At 34.5% G+C, this 11,176-nt stretch overlaps 1 protein-coding gene across 1 annotated transcript in view; it reads left to right on the forward strand.

Moving 5' to 3' along the window:
• PRKDC (protein kinase, DNA-activated, catalytic subunit) overlaps window positions 1-10,666 on the forward strand; it is a 194,065-nt gene extending 183,399 nt beyond the window's left edge. The window contains exons 77-86 of the mRNA XM_036233299.1: window positions 756-960; window positions 1,746-1,813; window positions 3,653-3,873; window positions 4,155-4,247; window positions 6,312-6,401; window positions 6,602-6,673; window positions 6,748-6,949; window positions 7,552-7,740; window positions 8,256-8,392; window positions 8,994-10,666. Of these exons, the coding sequence (XP_036089192.1) occupies window positions 756-960; window positions 1,746-1,813; window positions 3,653-3,873; window positions 4,155-4,247; window positions 6,312-6,401; window positions 6,602-6,673; window positions 6,748-6,949; window positions 7,552-7,740; window positions 8,256-8,392; window positions 8,994-9,198 (1,482 nt within the window). The 3' untranslated portion in view covers window positions 9,199-10,666. The remainder of the gene's footprint in view (window positions 1-755; window positions 961-1,745; window positions 1,814-3,652; window positions 3,874-4,154; window positions 4,248-6,311; window positions 6,402-6,601; window positions 6,674-6,747; window positions 6,950-7,551; window positions 7,741-8,255; window positions 8,393-8,993) is intronic.
• Window positions 10,667-11,176: the final 510 nt, after the last annotated feature.

Here is an 11,176-nt window from a genome sequence, read left to right on the forward strand (position 1 = left end):
GGGTTAGCTTGTGCGCTTACCAAAATTGACTGAGACAAGTGCACAGTGTGGGAAAGAGGCACATACAGAAGTGGTAAATAAAATAATGAGTGGGCTATGCGTGGATTAATAGAAATGTCAGATTCTGACTTAAAGCCTACTACCAGATAGAGCTGTAAAATTGAAGTTCATCAACTCACTTGCCTACTATAAAGCCTGCCACCTGATGCAGCTTAATTGTCACTTGCCATTCACTGATAGGGTTTTGTTATGAGTCTGTAAGCAATTGATTTATTATGGTGTCTGTAGAGTCAAACATCTCTGTTGATGTTAATCTGTATTTGCAGCCGCTCCCCAGTACTAGCCTCAGCTCCATTTCAGGTCACCAGGCATTAGATTCTCATCAGGTGCACATAGCATAGGTCTCTCACGTGTGCAGTTTCCAGTAGGGTTTGTGCTCCTATGAGAATCTATTGTCTGATGACCCGAGGTGGAGCTGAGGCAGTGATGTTAGCGCTGGGGAGTGGCTACTCCCCAGATGAAGCTTTGCTCGCTCACCCATCACTCTGGTTCCTAACAAGCCACGCAGTACATGGCCCCGGGGGTTGGGGACCCGTGTTTTAGAGTATTGAAATAGTCAATGAAAACAAAACTATAAATTGTGAAAGCACAAAAAAAAAAAACCCTATGTAATTGGGTATTTATAATAAACATTTCTCAAAGTTCAAGTCCACCTTTTAAACATTAATATTCAGGTAAATTACTATTAATTTCAGGCTTTTGGAAAAGAATTCGATGAACATTTTGGGAGAGGAGGTTCTAAACTACCTACAATGAAGCTCCGTGACTTCAATGACATTACCAGCTCACTACTTTCAAAAATGTGCAAAGACTCAAAGCCACCTGGGAATCTGAAAGAATGCTCACCTTGGATGAGTAACTTCAAAGTAGAATTCTTGAGAAATGAGCTGGAGATTCCTGGTGAGTTAACCTTTAGGAGTAACAAATCTACTTTAAATAGAATAATGCTGTAGCAAGAACTTTCTAAAATCAGTCCTGACAATTATTGTGTTTTTTAATTTAAAATTTTACCATATTTTTTATCATTAGGAAAATTTACAATTACTGTGAATCAGTACACTTTATCCAATGTCTAATTAGCATTTCCTTATATTCCTGATTATAACAAATTTTCAAATTTCTATCTAATGCTGGTAACCCGTAATTCCCTCTAACCATACTCATGCTTTGCTCCTGAATAACTTTTCCTCAGAAATATGATATAGGTATAGATGCAGATCATTTCCAAGGATTTGAACACGTTGAACCCATTTAAAGTGACCCAATAATGATGAATGACTTACCTTCAGGAAAAAGAATTTTGACATTGAGGTTGGAGGCACTTAGCGAATTGTGAACAGAAGTGAACACAGCATGATTTTTAAATGACAATCTTTGTACATTCCGTGTTCTTCACTCTGGAATTTGTCAGACAAAAAATATTTTAATATGTTTATTCATGTTCTTGTTCCTGTAGATATAAAAAACATACATGGAGAAACACTCCATTAGAATAGGAAGGTAACTCCCATTAGTCAATTTAAGAAATAACATTTTTTAAAAAGTCTATTTTCTTTAAATGAAAACTTTTAGTAAAAAATTTCAAAGTGTTAGTTTTTTTTTTTTATTCAATCAATAGTTATGTTTTAAAATACAGAGTTCTGTAACAAGCTATATCTAAATCAAGTTTCTTTGTTTTATCTTAGGTCAGTATGATGGCAAAGGAAAGCCGGTGCCAGAATACCATGCGCGAATCGCTGGGTTTGATGAGCGGGTCGGTACTGAATCACCCTCGTTAGGATTGTTAGCATGTGGCAGTTAGTTCTTCTCTTAGAGAGTATTCGTCTTTACTAAAGAAAAGACACTAAACTTTCTTTGTTGGTCTCAAATTTATGTAGTTTTCTGATCCTCTTATTTACTGAATTTCTTAATATGTTTCCAATGTTTTAACACCAATCATATTTTTAAAGTAAATTTATTTATTTAAATTAGTTTCAGGTATACAGTGCATTGGTTAGACATCTATATTGTGCATAAAACAGTTGCTCCCTCCCTCTCTCGCTCTCCACTTAGCCATTATATTAATGCTAACTGCATTCCCTGTGCCATGCTCCCCATCGTCATGCCCAACTATCAACTACTAATTTGTACTTCTTTAACCCTTCACTCCATTCTCCCACCTCCTCAACCCCTCTCCCCTTTGTCTATCACCCAATTGTCTACTATATTTGTGAGTCTGTTTTTGATTGGTTTGTTCTTTTTGTTCCTTAGATTCCACACATAAGTGAAATCATCTGGTATTTATCTTTCTCTCTCTGACTTATTTCACTCAGCATAATAATCTCTAGGTACATCCGTGTCGTTGCAAATGGTAGGATTTAATTTTTTTTTTGGCTGAGTAATAGTCCATTGTATAGATGAACCATAATTTCTTTATCTAATCGTCTGTCGATGGGCCTGTAGATTGCTTCCATATCTTGGCTACTGTAAATTGTGCTGCCATGTATATTGGAGTGCATAGATCTTTACAAATTATTGTTTTTAGTTTTCTTTGGATAAATACCCAGAAGTGCAATTGCTGAGTCCAAAGGTATATTCATTTTTAATTTTTTTGAGAAACCTCCATACTGTTTTCTATAGCGGCTGTACCAATTTGCAATCCCACCAACAAAGTATAAAGGTTTCCTTTTCTCTGCATCCTCACCAACACTTGGTGTTTTTTGATTTCTTGATGATGGCCATTCTGACAGGTGTGAGGTGATATCTCATTGTGGTTTTAATTTGCATTTCTCTGATTTTTAGCGACCTTGAGCATCCTTTCATATATCTGTTAGCCATCTGTATTTCCTCTTTGGAGAATTATCTGTTCAGGTCTTCTGCCCATTTTTTAATTGAATTGTTTTTTCTTGTTGAGTTGCGTAAGTTCTTTATAAATTTTGGATATTAACCGCTTATCAGATGTATCATTAGCAAATATCTTCTCCCAAACAGTTGGTTGTCTGTTTTGTTGATGGTTTCCTTTGCTTACAAAAACTTTTTAGTTTGATGTAGTCCCATTTATTTATTTTTTCTTTTGTTTCCCTTGCCTGAGGAGATATATCTGAAAAGAAATTCCTGTTGGTAATATCAGAGAGTTTACTGCCTATGTTGTTTTCTTAAAGTTTTATGGTTTCGGGTCTTATATTTAAATCTTTAATCCATTTTGAATCACTTGTATACCTACTAAGAAGATAACATCAATCATATTTAAGGATATAATAAACTTGAAGAGTAAATTATATATGTGTATCCATAAAATATATGTAAAATTAAGTATAGAAAGTTGACATGTTGTTTATTACTAAAGACATCCACATTTGTAACCAAGAATATTCATTCCATGGGCACAACAGTATGGCATGAACAGGTAACAGAAGTATTTCATTGTCCCTAGGTTCTGTTTTTTTTTTTTTTTCTCTATCACCTGACTGTCTTCAGAGAGAAGTATCTTTGAAGAATATGTGCCAACCAACCTTTTCCCCTTTTGATAATTATATGATGGGCCATTTGCTATGATGGGCTATTCTCCCTATTTCTCAGGCTGCACCTAAAAATATTTTCTTAATTTTTAAAGGTAAAAGTAATGGCATCTCTCAGAAAACCGAAACGCATCATCATCCGAGGCCATGATGAAAGAGAGTACCCTTTCCTTGTGAAGGGGGGTGAAGATCTGCGGCAGGACCAACGCATTGAGCAGCTCTTCGAGGTCATGAATGTCATCCTTTCCCAAGATGCCGCCTGTAGTCAGAGAAACATGCATTTGAAGACATACCAGGTTATACCCATGACCTCGAGGTATGACCACATGGGCATCATTCATTCTGAAGTAGATTTATATGAATGGAAATTTCAGCACTAGGCCAAATCCTTGTTTAATTTTGTTGAGATGAGGTCGAAGGCTACTTGACATTTTAGTGTTTTAAGATTTCACAGAGAGCTAAACTGAAACACTCTGAACCCATGATTTTCATCTTAATGTGAAGAATTAACATGAAGTCTATTTTGAGTCTACAGAAATTTTTTCCTAAGTAAAGAGCAGTTTGAATTTGTATTCATAAGTCTTTTATTCTTTTCAGATTAGGATTAATTGAATGGATTGAAAATACTTTTACCTTAAAGGAACTTCTTTTGAGTAACATGTCACAAAAGGAGAAAGCAGCTTATACAAGGTAATGTAGAGTCTAAATATTTTCTCCAGCTCTGCCATGGCCCAGCACAGCCAGCCTGCTGCTACCCAGACATAACATCTCTGATTAGCGTAGTTTCAGATTCAGTTTCTTCCACCTCATGTTTCCAGTGACATTTTACAGCCCCTTTTAATTGGCTCTCTCAGCCAGACCCTTGTCTAGTTTATAATCTGCCTCTGGCTAGGTAAATAAACTAAATGAAGTAGAGGATTCTCAACAGATACCATTTCATTAAACATTTTCTGTGTGCTAGGTACTATTCTCAGTTCTTAATGTATATGAAGTCATTTATTTCTTAGACGAATCTATAAGGCAAGTATTATCACCTCTGAACAGATGAGGAAACCGAGGCCCAGAGAGCCTCTTGTCCTAGGCTCTCTTGTCCTAGGTCACCCAGCATCTGAGTAATATAACTGGGATTACTAGTGATTAATTTTAGGTCATGATATAGGTGCTTTTATTTTTCTTTATCCTTTTATATTTTCAAACTTTTCTACAGTGAACATGTATTTTTAATTAGGAGGTTTATTCATTTTTTGTTTCTGTAAAGAATAAGGACAGATTAAAAGACATTTTGAAGGAGGAATTGACAAGTTTTGATGACAAGCTCTAGAAAGAAGAGGAAATAATAACAAATAGCTTCAAGGCCTATTTCTCTTCATTGTACTCATTCTTTCCTGAAAGTATTTACATAAGAGCAATATTCTCATCAGTCAGGAATGGTTTCTGTAAAATTAATTGTACTCTATCAAACTCTTATTTGTGGGTAATAGTTACTAAATAGGGCAGCGTTTACCAACTTTTAATTCCAATCATTTGAGTCCTTTGAGTAGAATTGTTTCTGCCTTCTCTGGAAGACAGGGAAACTGATGAATAGAATTTCCTGGGATCAGAAATTCCAGAGCTCGCTCTGGTGCTAACTCACAATGGTCCTGATTCACAAGGGGATTCGGAAGAGGTGACTTGCCTTTCCTCTGATTCCCATGCCCCACCCCACTCCAGTTTGTAAGATGGGATAGTAATGTAAAATGAATAAAGTAAACATAGGTATCAATACAGTTTAAAGTGCTTTTCAAATATGGAATTATATGTGAATTACCTCCCACTACCTTTTAAAACAGGCACTTTTAGCCCCCATTACTAAAAATCATTGCTATTTTTTTTCTTAATTTATATGTTGCAGTTTTCCAAACTAAAAATGTTCATCCCATTTGAAAGGAGAATTTAGGTGAAAAAATGGAGTGGTCTGTTTTTCAAATTAACTTAGTAGCAACTCAGAAAAGATTTGCCTTAAGTGACTAAGTAATATGCTCTGAAATTGTTCTATCTTTAGCTTTTTTTTTTTTTAAGAAAAATTGTTAAAGCTTTAACACAAATCCAAAAGTAGCTACACATACAAATATTACATTGTTTCCATATACTGTCTTTTTCCTATGAAGCATTATTGAAAATGTCTTTTCAAATTCAATTCAAATCCATTGTCATATGAGAAAATACTTTATTGTTCTTAATATGGATTTTGTATGTCTCTGTATACTGGAAATGGTTTTAAAAAAAGGGTATGGCAGTGTTTTAAATAATGACAAAAGCAGACTTTATCTTCAACAAATAATTTGTGTTCTTTTTTTTGTAATAGTAATATGGTTTAACATTTCTTGCCTACTTTCAGTAAGTTGTATGTAGTGCTGTCATTCTCTTAAGGTTCTTTTCTAGGACCAGATTTTCAGAGCCATATGCCTGGATCATAAACACTTTTCTGTTTAGGTCATCTTGTTCCTCTCTGTATAAAGTGGGAAAATATTGTATCTGATTGTTCTGTGCCTAATTTTTTACATAGGATGTAGTTTCGATGTAGAATTAATGATGATATATTGAAATTCATCCAGAGTAACATGGGTTCAATGTTAATGATGAAATATAATTAAAAGTCATATTTATTTTTCCCTGCCTCTTCACTACTCTTCAGTAAATTTTGGTAGTCTTTGCCAATGAAATTATATAATGCTAAATATCTTCCTAATGCTGATTCCTTTTCCTGTTTGTTAGTGATCCCAAAGCACCACCTTTTGAGTATAGAGACTGGCTGACAAAGATGTCTGGAAAATATGATGTTAATGCTTACACGCTAATGTATAAGTAAGTTTGTTTATATTTTCCTTTTTAGTAACTAGTTCATGCTTTTCAAAGTTGCATATATACTTTTCTTGAAAAGTTTTGCCTCAGAGAGATCATTAAAATCTAGTGTTTTGATATTTGAGCTTCAGTGTAAAAAAAGAATTTTAAATTTCCAGTCACTAGAAGGTTATTCTAATCAGATGTTTCCTGTTAAATCATAGGGGAGCTAGTCGTACTGAAACAGTCACATCTTTCAGAAAAAGAGAAAGTAAAGTGCCAGCTGATCTCTTAAAGTAAGTATACTTCTGACTATCAGCAAGCTGGTGGTGTAGCAGAAGACCATAGCATTTGTGCCTCCCTCCCCCAGGCGGGCATTTCTGAAGATGAGCACGGGCCCCGAGGCCTTTCTGGCACTTCGCTCCCACTTTATCAACTCTCATGCTCTGATGTGCATTAGCCACTGGATTCTGGGTATCGGAGACAGACATCTGAACAATTTTATGATAAGCATGGAGACGGGCGGAATGATTGGAATTGACTTTGGGCATGCGTTTGGATCAGCTACCCAGGTACGCTTTTCTTGCTGTTGTTATTCTTGGCTACTAGAATTGTCATAGGACTTTGTAACACCCTCTGAAAGTGGATAATTTTAAGGAACAAGTGACACTTCAGTTAGGTCAGTTTTATCATGGTTATTAAATTTGTCATCAGTACAGAAAGGGATAATTTCAACTTCATTTTGACCTGATTTGGACAGGTAATGGAAAGAAAGTATGATGATAAGTTATATAATCAGAGCTAAGAATAAAATATGTCTGATGAAAAGGGAGGACTATAAAAAAGTTTTATGAAGCCCTGTAGTCGAAATGTCGTATACAGGATATGATATAAATATTTCTCCGACATTAAACTCTGAATGTTTTAAATTGCACTTCTAAATCTCTGCAGGCCGTGTGTGTGGTCCTATGCACATAGGTATCTGCATGGCAAGAATGATAGTGTTGATTACTCAGGCACAGTAAATGCATATCTGTATAACTGATTTCAAGAACAGGAGTTCATATTCTCACAAAATGCAAATAATAACTGTGAGATGATGTTTTATTCATGCTTGTTACTTTGAGATTTCTACTTCATATATTCTGTTTCTTGCATGTATTTTTTTGTTTAGTTTCTGCCTGTCCCTGAACTGATGCCTTTTCGTCTAACTCGCCAATTTATCAATCTGCTGTTACCAATGAAAGAAACAGGTGTTATGTACAGTGTCATGGTGCATGCACTGAGAGCCTTCCGCTCACACCCTGACCTGCTTACTACCACCATGGACGTGTTTGTAAAGGAACCATCCTTCGACTGGAAAGTAGGGTTCTTTATTTGAACTTTCCACTTTTAATACCATGTGCTGGTGATTGATCTGTCATCCACTTTTATATGATGGAAATGCATCAGATTGTGTTTATTAAACTATTTACATTATTTTGTACAGCACTTCTCAGAATTAATATTGCGGTCATTTAGCCTGAAAACCAAATAAGAAATATAACCTTTATTTGGAGAAAACTGTTGTTTCAGCTGAGTGTATTTCTAACTATAAGAGGAATATGGACCCATTGGTGATGATGGGCTCGATTTCTCTTGGAGACAACTTTTATTTTAAAATAAAGACTTATGTTCCACAGTAGGTCTTACTTGATCATAAAGACAGATAGCGCTTTCTTAAATCTCATTTACCATTCGAATTAGTATAGAAAGCTGTTGAGCTCTCCCCTGTTCTAGAGATATTTATTTTAAGATCATTACTGGTTTCTTCTGTTTGAATGCGATCATATATACCATTACAGTAAGCAGAAAAAAAATCATGTTCTTTTCCTTTAGAATTTTGAACAGAAAATGCTGAAAAAAGGATCATGGATTCCAGAAATAAATGTAACCGAAAAAAATTGGTATCCCCGGCAGAAAATATATTATGCTAAGAGAAAGTTAGAGGGTGCCAATCCAGCAGTTATTACTTGGTAAGATTATTATTTATGGAAAAAACAAACAGAATGCCACATGCTACCATTTACTGAAGAATTACTAAATGCTGTGTAAAGTGCTGAGAACTTTACATTTAGCCTGTGGTGTTAGCACTGTTATCCCCATCTTAAAAATGAAGGCTTGAAATCATTAGTCACAGAGAAGTGCAAATGAGATACCACTTCACACCTACTAATTAAAAAAATGGGCTATAACAAGTGTTGGTAAAGATGTGGAGAAATTGGAGTCTTTATATGTTGCTGGTATGAATGTAAAATGGTGCAGCTGCTGTGGAAAACAGTCTGGCAGTTCTGCAAAAAGTTAAATGGAATTACCATTTGACCCAACAATTGGATTTATCCAAGAGAAATGAAAGCATGTATCTGCATAAAAACTTGTAGATAAACATCAAGAGCAACATTATTCATGTTCTATTTTTCTATAAATTGAATCTCTTGATTTCAAGGTTTTGAGCAACAGAAAATATTCTGTAAGTGATGAGAGGGAATGTTTGATAACTAGGAACTAGGAATGTAGGCAACAAAGGAAAAGTAATGCATAGTTTGTGTTTTTATATTTGTTTAATTATTTTTCCAGTGATGAGTTACGTCTGGGCCATGAGAAGGCCCCCGCCTTCGAAGATTATATGGCTGTAGCACGAGGAAACAAAGATCACAACATTCGTGCCCAAGAACCGGAGAGTGGACTTTCAGAAGAGGCACAAGTAAAGTGCTTAATTGACCAGGCGACAGACCCCAACATCCTTGGCAGAACTTGGATAGGATGGGAGCCCTGGATGTGAGATCTGTGTGAACCAACAGATAAAAAAAACATGAAAGTGTATAAAGAATTTTTTAAACTTTGAACGAGCTGAATTTCTTGAAGCATTAAAGAGAAGAATATTTAGTGATAGTCTTGTAGCAGAAGTTGAATCAAGATCATGATGAATAAGGGAATGTTAGTATGAATGAATGATTAGGTTTTAATCAAAGATTAGATTAGGATAATAATAGACTTGTAATAGAAAAATATATATCCAGGCTTATACAACTATTAAGATTATAGCGTATTATAAGTGCTATGACTTAGGTAAACCAGCTATCTTAATAAATGGTATAAATGTGAACATTCCATTCAGTGTTCTCATTGGTAATCATGGCACATTGGAAATAACACCCAAAAGACTTTATCACTAAGACTGTGAGAGAAAAGCCAATAGTAGAACTGATAGGTTGTTATATTATATTAGCAGCAGAGGAATAGTAACAATAGATAAAGCTATGGTTATGGCTTATTATATTTAGAAATGACTGCATTAGATAGTTTAGGATATTTTTTGTAGTTTTTTTTCTTTTATTTTATTCTCTTCCAGTTTCAACATTTTATGATAGTTATTCTCCAGAAGAGAAAGTATTTAGGAGGAAAAAAAAACAAAAAAACTTGGCCTTAGCACTCACGTCTGCTACTCTGGTCCACAACAGGAAGATAGCTAAACTTAGATAACTTCCAAAATTCCAGGTATGGTGATAGGAATAGCACTAAGCATTTCAATTTTAGGAAAATCAAATAAATCCAATTTGAAGTGAATTTCTCATTTGGAGAGAAAAGATGCATTTTAGAACAGCAATATCAAATTACAAAATACAAAAATGTCTTCCGATCCATTAACAGAATCTCTGCTCTTCCTCTAATCCTCCACACACCTGGAACTGTTTTCTGGTTGGCTTTGAGCTTTTTATTATTGTCTTCTTCAAATACATACATTTGGAAACTCATATGATTTTGAGAAACAAGCTTAATAATATGGAATGTTAAAGTTCTTTTCCCAAACTAGTGTATAGCTCTTATGCAGTTTCAAAAGCAAAATGTTAATCTTATGAAATATTTTGTTATATTACTTGACAAATTTATTCTCATAATTACAGATTGAATACATTATGGCATTAAAGATAAACCTTGATATTCTCAGCAAATGGTATCTAGTCAACCAAAGAAATTTCATCTTTAAAGGAAAATAAGTGACGATGTATGTGAAAACCCACTATACACATGATCTAGTAAAGATTTGTTTTGCTACAGTGTAAAAGCAACCAAAACAAGCCTACTTTGGAATTGAGTTGATTTATAATATGTTTTCTATAACAATTAACCATAATTTCACTTGAGTCCTGATAATAGGGGATATATTTATTAACTAGTTCCCCATATTATGTGAACCCCTGTTTTTTAATGACTACTTTTTATGTAAATAAAAGTTCATTGTTACAAGATGACTGTGTATGAGTCCACTTTCTAAGCTGTTGTGCTTGAAAATTCCATCAGAATCCATGAGAGTGCAACAGAAAGAAACAGTTACAGTATACAAAATTCATGACATTTGCACAATTGCTCAGGATGGTAAATGTCCTTATTATACACTTAGGAACTGCATATGTGACTCATACCTGTGGTCCAAACTTCAACCCTATGATTCTTGCTGAATAAAGATATTTGGTTTGTCTCATAGACAACAGAAGGATTGCAGGGAAGATAAAGAAGGTAAAAGGGGTCAATCAAATATAAGCTGACAAATGGAAACTAGACTTTGGTGAGCGCACAATGCAATGATATGTTATAGGATTGTACACTTCAAATTTATATTATTAACCAATGTCATCCCAATATATTTAATTTTTAAAAGATACTTGGTTTGGAAACCAGAAAATAAAAGAATCTCTACTGATTATACTTATAAGTAAATATGAATATTATTAAGTATTTTTAGTAAGCATTTTAAGTTA

This window comes from Rousettus aegyptiacus, unplaced genomic scaffold (genome assembly GCF_014176215.1).
Source record: "Rousettus aegyptiacus isolate mRouAeg1 unplaced genomic scaffold, mRouAeg1.p scaffold_m13_p_15, whole genome shotgun sequence".
In the NCBI taxonomy this organism is placed as follows: Eukaryota; Metazoa; Chordata; class Mammalia; order Chiroptera; family Pteropodidae; genus Rousettus; species Rousettus aegyptiacus.